The sequence below is a fragment of the Nelumbo nucifera genome, chromosome 3, assembly GCF_055504915.1.
Source record: "Nelumbo nucifera cultivar China Antique chromosome 3, China Antique-T2T, whole genome shotgun sequence".
Taxonomy (NCBI): domain Eukaryota; kingdom Viridiplantae; phylum Streptophyta; class Magnoliopsida; order Proteales; family Nelumbonaceae; genus Nelumbo; species Nelumbo nucifera.
Genome location: NC_142651.1, coordinates 25008932 through 25030963, shown reverse-complemented (window position 1 = coordinate 25030963; position 22032 = coordinate 25008932). Strand labels below are relative to the sequence as shown.

General features: G+C 37.1%; 1 protein-coding gene across 10 annotated transcripts in view; it reads left to right on the top strand.

The window, feature by feature from the left end:
• Positions 1-6038: 6038 nt before the first annotated feature.
• The window catches only part of LOC104591680 (E3 ubiquitin-protein ligase RHA2A-like), a 30454-nt gene continuing 14460 nt past the window's right edge, over positions 6039-22032 (top strand). For 5 of the 10 annotated variants that reach the window (XR_016084036.1, XR_016084029.1, XR_016084034.1 and 2 more), the window contains exons 1-5: positions 6039-6828; positions 8960-12254; positions 12864-12970; positions 13079-13186; positions 13371-17328. Coding sequence is in view for 2 of the 10 variants with exons in the window: in XM_088901109.1 (XP_088757235.1) it covers positions 6275-6769 (495 nt within the window). In the remaining 8 variants the exon portion in view is untranslated. Of the gene's footprint in view, positions 6829-8959; positions 12363-12863; positions 12971-13078; positions 13187-13370; positions 17329-22032 lie in introns of those variants that run through there. The other 5 variants (XR_016084030.1, XR_016084032.1, XR_016084031.1 and 2 more) reach the window with 5 other exon arrangements.

Sequence of the window (22032 nt, the reverse complement as noted above, 5' to 3'; positions counted from 1 at the left end):
GATCTAGGTCGGACCAGGCCGGTCTATATGGGTCAGCATAGGGTTTGGGTCTAAACCGATCGGTCCAAATTGGGCCAATGTAATAAGCCCATGATAACTCAGATCTGGGTCAGGTATTCAGACCAGACTGACCCGGGCTGGATTGGATCTACCAACACAAATGGATCAAACTGAGGTGATCGGGTCTTTTCGTATTTGAACTAAGTTGAACTGAGTCAGACCGATCTGGACTCAAGTCGAATTGATTTGAATTTATGTCAATTTGAATGAACTATATTGATTCAAGTAAAAAATAATTTTAGTTAATAATTAATAAAAGAAATAATATATTAATTATAAATTATTTCAGTTAAATGAAAAAAATTAAAGAAAAATGGATAAAGAATTCACACTTGTACCTTAAATGATTAACCTAATAATTATTCATAACCCAACCTGATCCAACCCATTTAAATTGACCCATAAACGATCAGCCCATTTCCAACCCGCCAATTAAATAGGTGTGTTGGATGGATTCAACGGGTCGGGTGAGAAGTTGCCACCCCTATTTACACCTCCAAGATGAACAAGTTCTGAGATAGTTTGTCTCAGCCATTTTATAGGGAACTGTTTGGGTCAAGGTCCACATAGATAGTGGTGGCGATGCATGAAAATGACTGATTGAAAATTGAAGTTTCCGGGTCCAGGAAGAAGAGCTCCCGAGATGATAAAAGAAAAAGGCAGCATAAAAGGCCTCCTCAAGGAGAAGGGATTAATTTAAGTTGGGACCCAACTCCTAATCCAAGAATCGCGTGGTCGGTGGATACGCGGATCTTTGACCCAAGCCCAAGCCCAAGCCCAAGCCCGCAATCCTCTTATTCCAATATTCCCCATCCCAGAGCAAAGTCTATAATTTAATATACTCAGGCTGTGGTTATATCACAATCTCAAATGGGTCTTTGTATTTTACCACCTCAATCTTCGTTCCGAGTGTCAGTCTCTATCCTTAGGACCTTTTCCACGTGGCAAAAATGCTCAGTTCCCTCGTGCTCATTTGGAAGTTGTTGAATGTATAATAAAACAGAAAAATAGGTTCATTACTATTTTATTCATTTATTGAATTATTATTTGCCTCTTCGGTCGTTTTCACCGCCACTGCCTTCTGCAACGTAAACACCATAGTAAAATAAACATATCAGTCAATCTAATTCTTATCTCGCCAGAAACTTCTAATTAGAATTTGTTGTTGATTGTGACATGGATTACCGAGGATGATGACGTGCAAAATAAAAATATCTTTTCTACGTTTTACTATTATTTAATTTAAATGCATGTTATGGATGTCTTTTGAGCGGATCACCTGAACGTTCTCATTTAGCCAATAATCTGCACCATCCATCTCATGTGGGGAACCCTTATAGGTTGGCTACGTGTTCACAACATCATCCACCGACCACCGTCCTATTTCCTGGGTGGTTTAATGGTTTTCACTACTTAATAAGTAGTTTCTCGTTCTTAGTTTACATGACTCAACTCAGCCCACTTCGTTTTGGATTCTTCTGCTAAACAAGAATGCCAACTAAAGTTTCAGTGTTGATCAAAGATTAAACAAGAGGGCATTATTTCGCCACCCAGATGTCTGAAAATTGCTCCACAAGGATAAGTGCAGTTCTTTTCCTGCATGGGCTGTCTAGAATCTAGCTCTAGATTAATGGGTTCCAACTAATTGCTACAGTTGAAATTGGTGGCGTGTTTGGTAGATGAGCAATGCAAAGCTTAGATGGAGCCTCAATCGCTTTCCGCGTTTCAAGCTTTAAGCAATAAACAGACCCAGCCAGCATGGAATAGACTATGTGTTTGACTTGGATTAAGCCCTGAACATGTATGTGGCCAAGAGTTGGTCAAGAGCCAAAGTAAATCATCTCTCAATTATTGCCATTTATTTTGATCATTGAGGGTCCGTTTCGTTCTCTAAAATAGGTATTTGGAATCAAAATTGGAATGGTCCATTCTGATTTTCGATTTCTAATTGTTTATTTAGTCGGAATGGGGTTCTGATTTTCATTCACGGTGAATGGGATTCCCATTTTAGACTCAGTTTGGAAGGAGTATAAATACAAATATGTATGTAGAATGTAAAATCTTACACTTTATACTATTTGTATATATTTGTATTATACATATTTGTATTTTCACTCCTTCTTAACTGAGTTTGTAAAGTATAAAATCTTATATTTTGTATGTATTTGTACAGTACGTAACTATATTTGTATTCCTTCCAAACCAAGCCTTAGAGTCTTTCAAGAAGTAAAGAATTCTTGATAAAAAAACTCCAAACCTTAATATTAATAAAATAATAAAATAGTAAAAAAATAGAATTAAAATAAAGTATTAATAAATTAATAATAAAAACAAAGATACTAACTATTAAATAATAATAACAATAATAATATAATATAATATAATATACTTAAAGCGATAATAAACTAATAACATATTAATTATTAAAAGATGATAAGTAGTAAATCATAATCTATCAATCAAAAGCAATTTTAATAAGTTGGGCTACTTAATTATTTATTAATTCGAAGCAATTTTTACTTTTTGGCTTTTGATCCTAAATTCACTCCTACTCTCATAGGGGTGTAAGTACTTCAGCATTTTGTCTTTGGACATGAAACCCTTCCCCTTCTCTCTCTCATTTGAGAAGAGAAAACCATATAATATCAAAAGCTATTTGAGAAATGAACTAATTGGTATGCCTCTAATGATTTTACATTTGGTGAGAGCGCAAATGCTGAATCAAATTAAATTTGCATTTTCCTCTAGTTTTTCAGGCATCTAGTAAGAATATGTTTTATTACTGAAAATGAAAGTAAATTTTCTTTTCTAATTTGTATTCAAAATGAAAGCAAACTCTTACACTCAATGTAGGACAATGTAAAAAAAAAGTACATTTCAGTCTTAAAATTTGTGTTTTTACCTATCACAATTATGTTTAATAAGAAGACATAATTCGTCAATGCACAACCAAATCAAGTTTGCATTTTTCATGATTGATGAATATATTTGCATTTGAATTATAATCAAAATAATACAATTAATTTTCCAATTGTAGTCTCCAACACTTGTCTATACTATTTATTATAAATAAAATATTAAAATGAATAGTTTTATAACATTAGAAATATCTTCCCCATTGTCATGGTGAGTACTATACTGTTGAGTAGGGAAAAGGTTAAAAAAACTTCAAAATTTTCCTAGAAAATTTTCAAAACTCTGATATACTAAATGAAAGCATGATTGGGGTCAAAATAGTATTATTTTATATTTTAATTAATTTCAAGAAATATTCACCAATATATTAAAAATAACAGTGATCAGCATTTTCAAATCATCAAGAAACCGAGCAGTCAAACCAGCTACCTAGTGAGCCAGTCAGCAAACAGGGTGTTTGGGTACTAGGCTCTTGGATGATTTCGATTAGAGCTGCAGCCTGAGTTAGAGTTGAGGTTGAAACATACGAACAGTTAGGGATTTGAACAACCTGACCCAATTCAAACTCGGCATTTGTTCATATTTGTGTAGAAATATTATACAACTATGTATGTATTTATGCATATATCTACTCATCCATACATATATATATATATGTATGTATCAATGATTTTATATCTGAAAGTAAATATCTTCTTAATGTAACATGAATATTGTATTTCTATTCTACCAATTATCAAAAAAAAAAGAATATAGTATTTCTAAAACTAGCGCCATTTAACTTTAGGATAAATTTCTTAAATTATCCTTATGATTTAGCTAATTGAATAAATATACCCTTATTGTTTGAAAATTGACTGAGGCTATTTCTACTACTTCTCACAATTGACTAACTCTATTTCTACTGTTAACTTCCGCTAAAACTCGTGCAAAATGTCTAAACTTCCTTGTGGCTTAAAAAATACAGAGCTCTAAGACAACCTTGTAACTCCTACCGCTGGGTGGAATTACAAGGCAGTGCTGCTACCGTCACCAGAGGAAGAAGAGAGATGAGTTCAGAGGTGAATGTTGTCGCCGTCACCCATAGGAAGAAGAGAGAGATAGAGAAAGAAAGGTCAGACTTCAGAGGGGTTTCTGCCGTCGTTGCCCAAAGGAAGGAGAGAGAGAGAGAGAGAGAGAGATCGGACTTCAGAGGGTTTACTGCCGCCGTCGCTTAGAGGAAGAAGAGAAAGAGAAAGATTGGACTTCAAAGGGGGGTTATCGCCGCTGTCGCCCAAAGGAAGAAGAGAGGGAGAGAAAGAGAGATCAGACTTCAGAGGGGTTGCCGCCTCCGTTGCTCAGAGGAAGAAGAGAGAGAAAGAAAGATCAAATTTCAGAGGGGTTCCCGCTATTGTTGCCCAGATGAAGAAGAGAGAAAGAAAGGTCAGACTTCAAAGGGATTACCACCACCGCCACCTCACTCATTCTCTGCTTCTTCAATAGAACACCCCCACTATTGAGGAAGAAAGAAGGTGAAGTGCTCTTTGTGTGCTTGAACCCTCTCGACAACACATTGCAAGTGAAGTTCAAAGAATGATTTCAGAGATGGTTCATAAAAATAAGGATGCATTAGCTTGAAGGAATATACCATATCTTGGAATTTTCTTTTACCCTTCTTGTATTCATCCTTCAGTTTTAGATGAGCTTCCCAAATTTTGTCAGGTGTAATACATTGGTGATTCATCTTTCTCATCCCATGTACAAAGTGATTGCAAGCATGTGGTATCTCAATACACAGGACAAAGCCAATGTTTAATGTCTGAGACTATGGCTTTGTCCTGTGCATATGATGCGGGTACAATACAATTCTCTCCGGTGATCTGGTGTTGACGGAGACTATATAGGAGGAAGATAGAGGGAAGAGAGAGAGGTCGGAAGAGGAAGGGTTTGCCGATTGAGAGAAAGGGGACAAGGGTAAAATTAGGTTTTAAAAAATTTTAAACGTCACATGATGTGACATGTACGGATTTTAACGAAATATTAATAGATGAGTAGTTTTAAAAATTTACCCTAAACTGGCTAATCTACCCAATTTCCCTAACATACCCAATTTTGCTAACATTTTCTTTTGAATACGGGATATGTTCTAGTACAACTTTGGTTAGGTGTGGTAGGATTCTTCTGCTTAGAAGATCCAAACGATGCTAATGTCATTGAAATAAAATCACATATTCACATTAGACACACAACACCGTATACCAAATATCCACTTGGTTTTCAATGCAATTTCTTAATGCTTACATGGATACTAAGGGTATATTTACAGATATTTCAATCCTGCAACGCAACAGGATGGGTTTAGCACGGGTTCACCTCATCCAAACCCGAACCTAACCCAATAGGTCGGGTCAGTGCGGATTTATCACTTAACCCGACCCATTGAATTTGACATCTAGTAACAACCCCCAAGTACCCAACTCTTTGCTTCGCACCATTACACTCAGTCTTTCTCTCCTATAAGTATCAACCACACATAATTAGACCTAGCAAAAAGTTGACCCAGTTCGTGAACCAGATTCAATTCAATCCGAAAAAATAGGGTTAAGGTCTCATATTTAACTATTTGAATGTGAGAATGACCTAACCCGACCCAATCCGGAAAAAAACTGGATTGGGTTGGGTTGGGTCATAGATCAACCCGCTGATCCGATTATTAAGTTTAATTGGGATTATTTATGCAGTGTTATTTTAAGATTAATTCCTTTAATTTTGACATTTTAATGTAATTTTTCTTTATTTTTTAAATTTCAGTTATTTTTTAGGATTATCCAAATTAATCAATGGGTCAACCCTAACACGAACATTTAGAGTTAGAATCTAGCATGTGATAACCCAACTCGAAATTCAACTCGACTCGAAGTCTTGACCCAACCCGAACCCGACCCACCAACCCATTTGCCAGGTCTACACACAACACAACTTCTGGAAGGAGAAGGACGAAAAAGTCGATAACCCCAAAAATCATCTCATCAAATATCAATCGCGAATACAAAAGTGGCAAGACAAAAACGTGGCCTTCTGTCTCTCCTGCCTCTCCCCACGACCCACGTAACGTAAGCTTCGACAGCGACGCACCCTGGTGACTCGAACCTCTGTCCTCTCCACCGATTCGCCCATCTCCCTCTCTCACTCCTCTCCCACTTTAAAACAACCCACTTTCCTCCATCCCTCTCTGCTCAGACCCTCATCTCATCACCTTCCCTCTCTCTCGCTCTCTAGATTTTTCTCTTTTTAATCAAAAGTGGAGTGCAGGGGAGAGATGGGTTTATATGGGCAGCTCAGCGACGTGTCGTCGGATTCGATCCCGATACTTATGGTGGCAATCGTCGCCAACTGCGTAAACTACCTTCGTTCCTTGCTTTTTGGGCTCCTCAAATCGATGGGTTTCTCCCGATTCTTGCATGTGGATGAGGTCGGGGATGGCCTATTGGGTGCCGTCGGCTCAGGTTTGGCCGGGCTTATCGTCTTGGCCGACCAGCTTGACGTGAGCCGTGTCTCTTCCTATTGCAGTGCCGACGATGGCGACGGGATTGAGTCCGACTGTGTTGTGTGTTTGTGTAGGTTAACTGATGGCGATCAGGTGCGCAGGTTAGAGTGCCGCCATGTTTTCCATAAGGATTGCTTGGATGGCTGGTTTGATCACCTCAACTGGAATTGCCCGCTTTGTCGGTCGCCGTTGGTGTCGGAAGAGCGAGTCGCCGCCACCGAGAGGCGCGTCGCTGCAGACCTCGTCACGTGGTTTTCTCTGAGTTGATGTTCTTCCCGTATGATGGGTTGAGCATCATGACGATGATGATGATGATGGTCATCACGGTAACCATTTTCTTCTTTTACTGTTTTACTTAGGTTTCTTTTTGTAAATATTCCGTGTTTTTTTTTTAAGAGCACTTAGTTACCTTTGTAACCTCTGTTTTTGAGGTTCCTGTTCATGTAAAATAAAATGAAGAGATAAAAAAAAAAAAAAAAACTTTCGCTGCATGTTCCATTGCAACCATTTTTATATTTTTTGTTTAACAAATATTATATTTTATTTATTAATTTGCTTAATAAGATGTATGTGATGTACATGCATGCATGTGCATGGGACAAAATTGATGTGTGCTGGCCCGTTAAGGTCTATTTCGTCTTAAAGAAACAAACACCACCGGTGTTGGTTTTGTAACTTTTGTTTTGTTTGGAGACCGCACTCAGTCCTCACAAAATTTATTCTCACACTGTTCTCACGACACTTCCAGCCAGCCCTGCATTTGAAAATTGAAACATCTCTTCAGTTAATAGTTAGTTATAATTTTTTCATTTATGGGTAGATGTTCCCATTGCACGGCATCAAAAGGCTGTGAACACGGTACAAGGCTAAGCACAATCAATCCCAATTCTTTTGTTTTCCTTTCTGGATTTTTTACACATCGTTCTGACGGTTTAGATATGTCGGAGAACTTGCGGGAGTTCTGGCTAAGTCTAACGAACGGCCTGTCAAGTTAGTTTCAGGTGGCTATGACACCTTCGTCACGTCTGTATCCGAGACTAACCTCAATTTATCATTTCCGAAGGCCTTCCCGGAGACATCCGATAAATTCTAAACAAATTTATAACATGTACTTTGGATAGTGGCGATTAGCCCCGTACTTTCCATTTACAACAAAAACTCCCCAACTTTCATATTCCAACACTTATGTTTTTTTTTTTTTTTTTCTTATTTCAATTTCAAAAAAATCTCACTTAATAAATTTTTATTTGATTGTTATGTATTTGTGAAACCGTTCTAAATTTAAATCCCTAAATTATATTTTTGTGAGAGCATTTTTTCTTTTTTTTTTTTTTTCCCTTAGTATATATATATATATCTTTCTTTTTTTTCCCTTAATATATATATATATATATATATCTTTATTTAACCCTTCATTTATATTTTTTCTCTTTCTCATCATAAATTTTAGGAGATGAGAAAGAGCGCATTTTATCATGTTCATTTTGTTGTTTTGAAATATCTGAAAATTTTCCGTAATCAATTTAGTTAATGGAGGGGCAAAGAAGGTTTTACATTTTAAAATTTGGCATTGCTAAACAAACCTGTATCAGGCCTATAAGGGACTCCATTATCATTTACTGGGGTTATTCTCCAAACAAGAGATCCATTATCTTCATAGTTTGTGCCATCACGGAATATCTTTTTGTGAAAAGATAACATACAAATATGAGATATGTTTTTAATGTACGGCTGAATGCCCTTGTGAGTTTGGTGTGCAAATCTCAGTTGTTCATTGAGAGCATCTTCATGTGAAAGATAGATATGGAAAATGTTTTTAATGCACGGCTGAAATCACTGATTGTGTGAAGAGTGATTTAAAAGAGCAAATTCGGATTCGTGTTGGAGACCAATTGATGGATAAGGTGCAAATGGATCTGATCATAAAAGAGCAAATTTGATTCGTGGTGTTGTAGACCAAATGAAGGATAGGGTACAAATGGATCGAATCTGATCATTGTTTGTTGGATTTGGATATCTCTGTTTTGGATTTTTAAATGAATTTAATTAATATATATATATATATATTATTTATATTGACTTTTATGATTATTTTATATTATTTATTTTTTATAAAAAAGTATATATATTATTGATAAAAATAGTTAAAAAATATTTATCAAATTTGAATTCAAATTTGTAATTTATACTTATGAGATATGAGATATGATTTGGATATGTATGAGTTGGGCTTCAGTCAGGGCAAAGTTCCTTCACTGCTGTGCTGTCGTTCAAGTAGCCTTTACTGCAAAGTGAATCTTTCCGTATTTATATATTTTATTTTATGAAGAGATATTCTTAATACAAAGTTGTAAAAATGCTGTTAGAATGGTGTGGGTACAGGTTTGTCATGTCGATAGATATATTGTGTTTTCATATCAGATTCAAATATCTGATCCGTTTGTATCTTTGTTGAAGGATAAAGATTTGAAGTAGATTCGGTTGCACATGGATCGAGGTCATTACAAATGGGAATCGATAGGGATTTAGCATTTCTCTAATTGATTATTGGGGAAACGGGATCTGCTCCTCATATAGGGCGTCTCACACGCACATCTATCGTGCATTGGAAATATTTCCTATAAACAATAACTTATAAGCAGAGAAGATGTTCCCAATAAAATCTGCGTGTGAAGTCGGTGGGACTGGTGACATGAGATTTGTATGATTCCGGATCTCCTAGTCACAATTTTACGTACGTCTGGAAATATGTTCCCATGCAGCATAACATGTAAGGGGATGAAATGTTTTCAACTCGTATATGTATGAGCTTTAACTTGACACGTGTTGCATTTTCAAGAACCAAATTACTAGTTGTCACCATTTAATGGGTTGGATGTGAAGTGCTACAGGGGATAATTTCAGTAGATACGTATATGATCTTATTCGTCGGATTAATATTTATTAATATATTGGACAATTAAAACCTAGCAAATCCGAATGGGATAATTTCAGTAGATACGTGTTTGATCTATTTTCAAATTCAGATCGGAGCTTAGGAAAAAACGCAGAATTAGTGGGATCCATACCTAATACCAGTGATGACCATAGTTTTTAAAAACGAACTGGAAACAGAACCGGTATCTGGTTAAGCGGTTTAACTGTTCGGGTCAAATGGTTTAATTTATAATGGCATAAATAAATTAAAAATAAAAAAATATTTATAAATAATAAAAAATAGCATAAAATTAAATAAAAAACAGAAAATACAACTATTTAAATAAAAAATATTACAGTATAAAATACATAAAAAATATAAAAATAAAATACAGATAAATTCTAAATAATTCAGAAAAAATAAAGAAAAAAGAAACAGAAAATTGCAAAAATATAGAAAAAATCTCTAGAAAGTGTGGATGCATGAATCATTGTAAACAAAGTCATCTCGAGATGCTGATAAAAATAGGAATGAGTTCACCTCTTGGGAGCAGGGAAGTTGAGAGGTTGGGATTTGTAAGGCAAGGAGCTCTTCCATGCTGAGATCATCTACGCTGAAATTGAATCAAGAACTAACCCAATCATCATCATCATCGAAGCCTTTTACTCACTAGAGAAATCAGAATATCAAAAGAGAAAGAAAAAAAATTATAACAGAATACCACCAAAAACAATACACCATTTCTCCCTGCATTTGGAGTTCCATCTTTAGACTAGAATGTTAAATCCTAAAATGCAAAAAACCTTGACCTAAAATCAAAATTCACAGGGATAGATTCCCCTGGCACCAAAGTAAAAGGGAAAAAATATGAGCATTCACTCTAGAATGTTAAATAGTGGTGTGACAATAGGCTTGTCGCCGGTGGGATCGGGCTTGGTCGCATGCAAGTTGCCACTGCAAGTGCTGCTCCAACTTGCAGAATTGCTAATGCCCAATAGTGGTGTTACTGCTAATGCAAACTCCCCTCCCACTGTTGCAAACTTGCTGGACAGCCACTGCAAGCTTGCCATCTGCCGCTGCAAGTGTTGGCTGCCACAACTCTTACTATTGCCTGCAAGTGCTGGCCGCCACAACTCTTACTACTGCCTGCAAGTGCTGGCTGCTGCAACTATAAATATTGTAAACTTGCTGTTTTTTTACCTTTTCAACAGTTTTTAAAAATTTTCGATTTTTAGTATAACTGGACCCGGGGGGCTGACCGGTTATTGTTTTTTCCGGTCCAACCGCCCAATCCGGTCTGTTTTTGAAAACCATGGTTATGACTTTTGAGCGATCTTAAATCATGAGATTAGCTTGGATTTGCCTTGAAAGGTCATGCTAAATATGAATATTTGCCTTATACTAAATATGGATATGGAGCATGCCAGCACGGTAATATTAGATACGATCAAGTCCATACCATTAAAAGACTTGGAGCCGTTTGGCAAGTCTGTTTGGTTTTGGGAAAATTTTCTGATAGCTTTGACAATTAAAAGATGCATTGAGCTTTTGCATTAAGATCTGAACAACTTAAAGTTTGTTAGGTTAATATGTATCTTTTTGCACAAAAATAAATAGAAAAAACAAAAATTTTATGAATTTTTCGAAAATCACCCGTTTTAGTCTTTTTGCATATTTTTGGTTGTTGGATTTTGACGGCCAAATCTACCACAAACCAAATAGGAAGAGACCGGATCTGCCAAAGTTGTAAATAACCAAGAGACCACGCGGAAAAACGTGCCAAATGGGGCCAACTGTATTTGGTTGGGTTGGATTTGCTTTACAGCTTTAAAAATATTTGGGCCGCATTTGGCAAATCTTTTCTCCTAGAGGACGTGGGTTTTAGAAGCTCAAAATTAGAAACTTGAAGTGAAGCTATCTCCCGAGCCTGACGAGTGAAAAACTCTCTTTGCTGGGGCTTTTACGATTTACCAGCTTCTGAAACCCTGATTTTCCTTTGGAGAACAAAGATTCTCATTTGAGAACCCTGAAAGCAGTAATGCCTGATTTGCAAATACAACTCTGGAAGATCTTTATCGAGGGAAGAAGATAAGCTCTATCTTATTTCCATAGCTCCCATCCTTGCCGATTTCAAGTTTCCGCTATCTATACCATTGCAGCCCACAATTCATTAAAAAAGAAGGAAGTTGTGTAAAACTCATCATGAGTTTTCAACCTTTCCAACTCACTACAAATTTTCAAAATGTCTAAAACTCATCATATCATTAAGTTTTTATTTTTTAAAACTCACATTCCGTTAGTGCATCCTTAATGCTTCTTAATAGAGGTGTCCATGTCAGCATAAATAACAATTTTTATGACCAAATTATCATTGAATAGTGAGTTAGAGGAAAAATGGTCATTTTCAGTTTTCAATTTTCTTGTTTTTTTTTTGCATTTGTAGTGTTATATTATAATTTCCGATGTTTTTTATAATTTTTTTTTATATTTTCTATTTTTTACAATCTATAAAATTTTCTGTATTTTTTTGTTATTTATTTATAATTTTTGTATTTTTCTATATTTTTTGATTTCTTTACAATTTTTATTTTTTGATTTTTTTTTCGATTAGTATAATTTATATAATTTAAAAATAATTTTTTATTTTGTTTACAATTTATATTAAAACTCATCTTGAGTTTTAGACATTTTCGAAAAAGAAAAACAAAAAGAAGTCAAACTTCTCGTATTTTGGTCCGCTATTTATCGCTCGTGTGCCAATACCACACATTCCAAGAAATTAGGGGGGAGCCCGGAGCTCTAAGCAAACGAAGAAGAGGAAACCTCACGCACCAGGTACGTTCTTCTTCTTCTTTTGACACTATCACATTTTTATTTTTTCTTGCAGTGGGTCAGTCCCAAAACCCTATTGCAGCGGCTGAAACATGCCATCCAGTGTCTCAGGTTGGTCCCAAAATCCTATCGCTCGTGTGCCAATCCTGTTGCAGTAGTCTTGTCCCAAAATCCTATCTTTAATGGCTGATTTTTGTACATGACCAACTTCTTAGTTGCTAATTCTCACTCCTCACGTTGTTCGCAGTTTTTCATTATTTGAGAGTAGAAAGGGAAATTTAGACCAAATAGACTTATCCACTCTAAAGCTATCCTCGATGGTTATTATCAAAAAATAGACTCCCTCATTTCCTTCAATTATCTAGCACTGTACTTCTGGTTTTTCTCGATCCTTTAGTTTTCATTGTCTACTAGTTTGTTTACGAAGAAAGTAGTTTTGGAGTTTTCATCTTATAGTATGCTGATTAAGTTGAAGAACTTTATTGAAGAATAGGATAGACTGATAGTGAGATCTCCTGCCTGGAACTGTACATAAAGAATATTTTCTATAATATGGAGTTGGAAACTTGGATATCAGTAGTGAATTTGCTACCTACTTTTTGATTTTTTCAGGTTGCTCCAGATGTGAAATAAGTATTGGGCACCTTCTGTGTTGCAGCTGAACTAGGAAGTGGTTGTCTTGGATCATATGTGATTTCCATGGCCTTATGGCCTCTAATGTATGTGTTAACCATTGATGTTAAATTTTTGGTTTCGTGGCTATGAGAAAACTAATAGTCACATTTAACAGCAAGGTTTTTCTTTTTCTTTCTTTATTTTTTTTGCAGTCTTGCCATTTCCCAGGCTGCTGGGATGTCAGTGGGTTGGGTTAACTGGTAAACCCGCACTGATCCCAAATATAGGTCGGATTAGTCTTAATCGGGTTTCATGTTGAGGTAAACTCATGCTGGGCCCAACCTGTATTAGGCTTTTTTGAGAGTATAGATATACTATATATGGATGGGTTGGGTAGGGAGCAATGATCTGTTGACACCCTATTCTTGGTATATTAGTGGCTCTTTTTTACTTTTACTCTTTTTTCTATAGAAACTTACATTAGGTCATGTTGAAACTTGACAGGCAAGTGATGTCCTTGCTATGGAGCTCTTACAAAAAGATGCCCAGCTTGCTTGGAAGACCATGCCTTGGGGAATGCAAGATTCTGCTTCCATTGCCCAAACATTTTTTTACCCGGACGAATGGTCTTTGTTGTTATTGAGCTCCATATTCTCTTCCCAGAAAGCATTAGAACACAAGAATTAGTCATATATGTGCTGATCTTGGCCTACTTCCAAGCTGCAGGGCATGCTTTGATCTATGAGTTGCATTACTATGATACATCGAAGGGATGAGCCCATTTCCTCATATGCATTTTCCAAACTCATTGGATCTCTTAATTTAAGCCTTACAATATATTTATAAATCCTTAGGGTAGGCCATGCTTAGTTTTTTCTTTTTTCTCCTTAAAATACCAAAATACTCAACAACTAAAATGGTTTCTTAAACTAGTTGACTAACACCGAAGAAACTTCTAATTTTCCACAAACTCTTTAAAGGAAATAAAAACCACTTCCTAACCTAATATAGAGAAACCGGAGACTACTATAATAATAAATCATGATTTTATTGTAAATAATAATTATGGGAATTACTGTTTATGGAAACAAGTTATAGGAATAACTGCTTATAAAAATAAGGGAATAACTATAAATTGTACATAAAAATTGCTATAAAAAGTAATGCAAATCTGACATTGTATCTCTTGCTTTCTTTTTTGCTGTCTATGTCAATTATCTTCAACTAAAATGAGCTTATATTCATAACAAACAAATACATAACTGTCCAATCTATGAAATATCTTTTGAAGCCAAACAAAACAACAAAAAACATATGAACAAAGCTGTTGCTACTGATGCAGTCCTAGTTCTATCCTAATCATGCCCAAGTTGCTATATAGGTTGCATCACTTCATTGCTGGTCTAGTTAGGCATGAGGGTCCTTAAAACCTACTTTGTTAGTCAATGCTTTGGCTATTTTGCCACCTAATTTGGAATATGTTATGGAATATTCACTAGAGGTGCTTCACTTGTGATCATCTAAATGGGTCAATATTAACTATTAGAGTTCTTTTATTATTATTATTATTATTATTATTTGAATATGTAAGGTAATATACTGTGTCTGTCAAAAGCAAAATATACAATCATGATTTTAGGGATAGGGAACATAGTGCTGAAGAATGTAGCCCTTCTAGGGAAGTGGCTATGGAGATGGCCCCGAGAGAGAGAGAGAGAGATTATGGCATGAGGTTGTAGGAAATGGTTGGGATTCTGGGGTATCTCGCCGGGCTACCCTTACTACACCTTAGAAGCCTATACATGGTATTCTCCCTCGCTTCCTCAGATTCATCAGGTATGATGCTTGTTCTGGTAATGCTATTATGTTCTTGGAGGTTATTTGGGTGGGTACTCAACCCCTCAAAGATTGTTTCCCCTTGCTCTATTCCTTTTCCCTTCACAAACATGAGCCAATTGCAACTTTTCTCTCGAGCCCGTTAAACCCCTTATCTTTAAACTGGGACTTTGGGTTTTGTAGAGGGTTAAGGGATGGTGAGTCGAGTTGTGTTATTGAGCTAATTCATTTACTAGAATTCGTTTGCTTGGACTCCACTTCTTCTGATCAAAGGGTTTGGACTCCTCTTCCAAAAGGTACTTTTACTTGCTCTTCTTTTCTAAAATCCCTCAGTTCTAACCCCATTTCCCAAGGATTCCCTGTCAAAGAAGTCTGGGCGCGACCTATTCCCCCCCAAAATTGCTGTATTCTGCTGGGAAGTCTTCTATGGGAAAATTAATACTTTGGAAAACTTACAGAAAAAAAGACCCTCGCTTTGTCTTTCCCCAAATTGGTGTTTCTTGTGTAAGACCGAGAATTAGGATTGTTTCCATTTGCTGATCTCCTGTTCCTTTGCTACAGCTATATGGAGGTTGAGCCTTTGTTTATTTGGAGGTAGGTGGTCTATGCCTTCTGATTTAAGCTTGTTATTCAACCCATCTGTCTTTGTTTGGCACACTAGAAGAGATAAGGTCATGTGGAAATGTGTCAGGGCAGTCACTCTATGGACTCTTTGGGAGGAAAGGAATGCAAGAATTTTCTTGGAGAAGGAAAGAGGGTTAGATGAAATGAAGGATTGTATCCTAACAAGAGTAATCCATTGGCTGAAAACTGTGGATATCTTTGATGACTTCTCCTTTGATGACTTGTGGAGGAATTTGCTAGTAATAGCTAACACTTCAACAAAGAAGAATAAAATTCTGTCAGAATGGGTTCCGCCTTTGGAAGGTGTCATCAAGCTGAACTTTGATGGAAGCAGCCAAGGCAACCCCGGGCCTTCAAGTATAGGGGGTATCCTGAGAAATAAGGACAGCAACATAATTTCCTATTCTCAGGACCAGTGGGAGTGGGGAATTCCACAAGGGCAGAAATCCTTACTGCAGTACAAGGAATTCAGATCGCCAACCAGCTTGGGATGGAGCATCTCCTAGTTGAAGGGGACTCTTAGGTGGTAACAAGGTGGCTCCTAAACTTGGATACCACCATTTGGGGCTACAAAGATCTCATAAAAAAAGTAAATTGGTTAATCAACAATATGAGAGTTGAGGTAAAATGGGTTAGTAGGTCTGCTAATTCTTTGGTTGATGCTTTAGCCAAACAGGGGGTTTCTAGGGAAGATCTTTTTTGTGCTTCTTTGTAAGTTGTTATTAATTTGGAAATCTGTACTTAATTAGCCCGGAGAGGATGCAACTCGTGCCTTTCCTTGGGGACTTTGTACTATTGTCTATTGCTGATTAATAAAATTATTTCATTTATAAAAAAAGCAAAATATACAATCTACACATGTACACTAAGGGCCTGTTCGTTTGCTCTGGAGTCTGACATCTGAAAGTGCAATAATTACATTAAAAGGTATATTGGTATTGGTGAACTTTTTCTTTCCTCTAAACTCTGAATGTAGAGAATGTTGTTTTGAATTCTGAATTCTGAAAATGATCAAATATCCATTTTGACCCCATATATGAGAGTTTTTGTTTGTGTTTTTGGGGGTATCATTGGAAAACAAAACGTTGTATGGTTGCACTTTAAGAGATAAGAGATAAGAGGAAACGGACAACCATAGTTAAAAGATTCCTCTTAAGAGATAAGAGTTAAGAGGAAACGAACAGGCCCTAAGAGACTGTATAGTGGGTATACAACACAATGAGACGAACTATGTAATTAAGAAGCTAAATGTCCAGCATAAAAAAATCAATAGGCTAGACCCCCTTAAAAGGTGATTGTATTATTATTAATATTAACTCATCAGAATTTTATTGGGATCAAATGGAAGGAGTCTTTGGAATATTCACTAGAGGAGATGGAATCTCCTAAAGCTTCAATCTACTCACACCATTATTAACTCAAAAAGAAAAACCCAAACTGCTTCAATTGTTTTCTCATCCAATGTGTTGACCTCTCATGGTCATGGACAACTATTATTACCTATTAGAACCTTAACTTTTTGAAAAGAAGAGATAATTTGTAAGACTTCTTAGTTTATTCATTGGTTAAATGATGGCCTAAAGTAAAAAAAATGGAGCATTCGTTGACTTTCCTTCCAAAGATGTGCTATCCTCCAGTCTATGTACAATTTCTCACATGTTAGTTGAATATATCCTATATGCTTAACAACCAACTTCTCCCTATCCATAGCGAATGTAATGCTGATTTTTTTTTGATAAGAGGCTGAGGCTTGATTCATCCACATATTCAACTGGTTGATTGATTCTTGCTTCGGATCCATACAAAAAATTGATCCTTGTTTTGGCATGTGCTTTTCAGGTGGTGAGTGAACTTGCAGATGTGCATTGTCCTATTTTGGAGATGTTTACAGAATCCACAGTTGCTCGAGTTGGAATAAGTATACAAAGGGCCATATAGCTTGTAGTGACTATGAGGGAAGTTAGTAGAAAAACAGGCCCGCCTTGTCACCATGTCGAAAGGAGTAAGTATATTCATTTATCCCATCCTGATTTATATGATATGTTTGGGCTTGACCCGATCTCTAATAATACCCAACCTATTTGTTAGTAGAAGAGGGGTTAGTGTTATAAGACCAGAGATTGTCCTAAAGGAGACAATATATTGCGTAATCTAATTCTGATTTTAAATGCGAACTTAGGCATGTTGATCTGTAACAATGCCCATTCCACGATGTCTATGAAAACACTTAATTGGGCTGAGATGTAGTCTCGATTTCAATTGAATGTGGTGTCCATAAGTAAGCCGAGTTAGTAAAAAATCGTGTCATCCTTATAATACCAAGACCACTACTAAATGTGTCAATATATTGGGTGATCCCATCTCGATTTTAAACGATGACTCATGCCTTGTTCTGATTTCTAAAATTGCCCATTCGACAAGTTCTTAGAATGACAGGTCAGTCCTTTAACACCATCCCAGTTTGAAATGATAACACATGCCCTTGACTGATCTCTAATAATGCGTAGTCTACCCTTCCTACTAAAAAATTATTTCAACCGAGATGCAGTCCTACCACAAGATTGACTTTGGTGACATCTGCCTTGAAAAATTTGGGAGGGGCAGGTTTCTAAATGAGTCAATATATTTGGTTGTCCCATCCCTATCTTGGACGATCTAAGTTCATGGTCCGATCTCTATTAATGTCCAAATGTCTCAGCCTTATAAGTCCATAGTTCATAAGGGAGCCGACATATTGGGCAATTGCATCTCGATTTTTAATGATAAATGAGGCCTGGTCTGATCTCTAAAGATGTCGTTCTCATGATTTGAATTAGAAAACATATTTGAGCGGAGATGTTGTTCTGATTTTAAATAACTGTGGCATTGATTATTGAGGCGAGTTGGTAGAAGATTGTGTTCACGGATGGACGGATTAAGGTCGGGTAAGATGTTTTCTTGAAATTTTGAATGCCAAGATGATGCTTGAGAATATCGAATTTTTCTTTGAGAAGGCTTGCTGGGAGCGAGGCATTCCAAACTGAGGGAAGTTAGTAAAAACAACGGGCCCACCTTATCACCATTTTGAAAGGAGTTAAGTATATTTGTTTATCCCATCCTAATTTATATGATACGTTCGGGCTTGACCCGATCTCTAATAGTGCTCCGAGTGAAGGGATGAGAGATCCATCCTATGGACGCTCAAAAGATTGCGGAATAAGGGGCGAATTTCAAAAATTTTTCTCTCCCTTCAACTGGGAATCGTATTCCCCATTTAGAAAATCATATTTTCAAGAATCAATTCTGAACCATAAACTGAACCAGATCTGAACCAAAAAGAAGTGGGAAGGATTATACCTGATACGGGGAAGTAATATCTCCCAACGAAGGTGTTCACGCCCAAGGAAGGATCCAAAGACTGCTCCCACTGAAGATGGCGCAGTGCAGGTGGAGCAGAATCATCAGTGTTCTTCTCCAAGAACTCTGTCCTTCGCAAGAATCAGCAAGATGGCACGTGAGCACAGCTTCCTTTCAATCATTTCTCAAAGGACTGATGTCAAGATCCAATCTTGACTTCTCCCACCAGTGGAGATCGAACTGGAAAGCAGGGCGGCAAGAACAGGGAGGCGGCAAGAGAGTATTTGCAGGGAGCAGAATTCTCTCTTCTAGATTTCAGCACTAAAGAAACCTGATGATCTGTGTGTATTGTGTCTCTAAAGGCTGCCGCCCCTTTCTTCTTTTATAGTCTTAAAGGGATCAGCTCCTAATCAGATTAGGAGTTGCTAATCCAAATCATATTTGGTTTAGAAGTCCCTTTAAGTGATAAGGGATAATCCTTATCTTATCTGGAGATCAGATCAGCCATCTCCTAATCTGATTAGGAGGTTTCCAGATCTAAATCTTATTTAGATCTTGGACTCTCTAGGTGGATAGGGTCTAATCCCAATCCTATTAGCTAATCCACTTCAGATTTCGCCCCTTTATTAACTAAATAAGCAGCCCAGTTCGAAATGGGCTTTAGGCCCATTAAGCTTATGTGCTCACTTAACCCTCTTAACTGCTGCCCAGTTGGGCTTCCTTGTATGGCGTGGGACCCAAGCATTGATCTACACATCAGCCACATGGGTTCAGCCCAGCCTTTGTTACAAAGGCCTGGCCGAATGCACTGCTGAAGACAGTGTACCCCCTGAAACCCATCAAATGAGCTCTATGGGCCCAACACTTACACTAAGTGGTCCCTGGGCCAAGCCACCTTGTAACACCCAGGGACTGTGGGCAGATGCAAGATTAGCCCATCAGGCATTATCCTCAATGGTCTTACACTTAACCTCTCAGCCCATAATGATCATACACTGCCCGACAAGAGAGGACCTCTCCCTCGGCTGCAAGGAACAGTGTTGCACTCTCCACTCATATGGATCCCGGGAATTAAAACCTTCTTGCAAACAATTTAGAAACCATATATATATATATACTTTTATATCTTATATAAAATATGTTTTGCAAAACAAATCTCAACGGTTGAAATCGGCTGCCGGCAGTCTTGGTTTCCATCAGTGAGAGTGCATCCCCGATCATTACCTTTGTCCGACAAAGGGGCTGATCCTGTCACTATGATCACCCACTCAGATGAATTCTCGGACTGTCCCAACATACCCAGGTGTTGACCCCCGCTAAGGATCTCACTGATTGGTACATCAAAGACAGCCCAATCCGACACCTAGTGTAGTATCATAATCGAGTCTAGGGGTCGGGTGTAACTTTCCAGTTTTGCCCATCAATCTCCAAGGTCCAGGGCAATACTGGAAATCTGGTCCAATTCAAAGATTCAATTAATTCTACACTGTATGTGCCTAGGGTCTCACCCTGGCAGCTGAGACAAGCCACTCCAACCGACTTGGTGGCACTACAGTGTCAGCCTTGTCAGGATAGGTCTCCCCAGACCGACCCACTGGCTGTGAACATTCTAAACTAACACGAGTCTCATTAAGTGTCCAGTTTAAGGGTATTACACAGAAACATACCAAGGGAACATGTATCAAATATGTATCTTTATTCATTTACAATAAACTCATAAAGTACATCATTCTGATTGAAGCTAAGGGCATACAAAACTGTCTAACACCGAGAACCTCCTATTTGCTAATGTTGTTCATTCATTCATTGCAATAAAATATCTTTTTAAAAGGCAATGAAAGTTATAAAATCATTATTTTTTTTGTGAGAATTAAGAATTTCAGACCCTAACATAGACTTGTTCGGGCTTGCCTCGAGGGGCGTGGTACAAAGGCAACTCGTAGAATCAAGAGTGCAATATGTTTTACATCACATTAGCTACTTGAAGCAATGCAATCGAGGAAAGAGATTGTGGGTTTTACATGCTTGAAAATGCTTTATATGTTTGCTTTTATTTTTAAATTTTCATTTGAATACGCTTTACATGTTATGCTTATGTATTTTAATTTTAGATAATAGGTTTTTTAAAACATTTATTTCAAAATTTAAGTTTATATTTTTATTAACATTATGTTTAATATTTTTTGAATTTTTGCATTTTTAGAAAAAAAATTGGCATTTTTTTTGAAATTTCTGATTTTTTTGAATTTTTAGCTTTTTTTTTGTAATTTTGTGCTTTTCTACTGTTAGGAGCATAACATGTTCACTATATCCGGGGAAGTGTCCTCTAAGGACAGTAGGACTGGTGGGAGATGTTCAAACCTGGAAATTCCAAATTTGCATGATATGCAAATCACCAATTTGTTGTTGGATGAATACAATTTCAAAGAATGGTCTGTTTTAGTCAAACTTTTCATTACTTCTTGGAAGCTTATGGGTTATATAGATGGAAAGAGGAAGGAACGTAAAGGGGATGATGCTCAATACTCAACTTGGTGCAAGGAGAATGCTGTTGTTATGCCCTAGTGCAAGGCAATTCCCTACATCCGTTAAGATTTGAGAGGTGTCTAAAACCCATGGACAGAGGAAAAAGAATACAAGAATGTATAGACTAACACAAGATATTGTTGCATTGAGGCAAGGGGATATGTCTATTGCAACTTATTTTGCATCCGTGGAAGTATTATGGGAAGAACTGGACCACCATCTTGTACTTGACTGGGAGAATGCAAGAGACAAGGAGAGGCATGATAAACAGATAGAAGATGGTAGAGCTTTTAAGTTCTTGGCTGGCTTGGACCTAATATATTGAAGTATAAAATCTCAAATTTTGGGAAGGGATGAGCTTCCAGATTTACAACATGTTTACTATCTTATAAGGAACGAAGAAGTTAGATGGAAAGAGATGTAAGTAGACACCCAATCACAACCTATTGAACATTCAACCTTGATTTTTTAAAGCCAAAAAGGGGGCAAGGGTTCAGACAAGAGGCACCTCAATTGCTCTCATTGTGGAGGAGACATGCATCTAAAAGAGACTTGCTAGATTCTTTACCAGCTGCATTAAGAAAGGACAAGAAGCCTCAGAGGGGCTAAACAACAAGTGGAAATGTTGTTATAAGTAACAATGTTGACAACCAAAAGAACACACCCGCAGTTGCTCCTCTTCCAATGGAACAAACCACTAGTTCCCTCACATTAAGTTCATTTTTGGATTTCATAGCTGATGAGGTAGAAATTCTTAGCTGTTCTAGAGGAACAACCCACTTGCATCCACCTCTCTTGCCAAATTAGGTATTGTCTCTTCTCATAGTGTGAGTAGCCCTAGAGT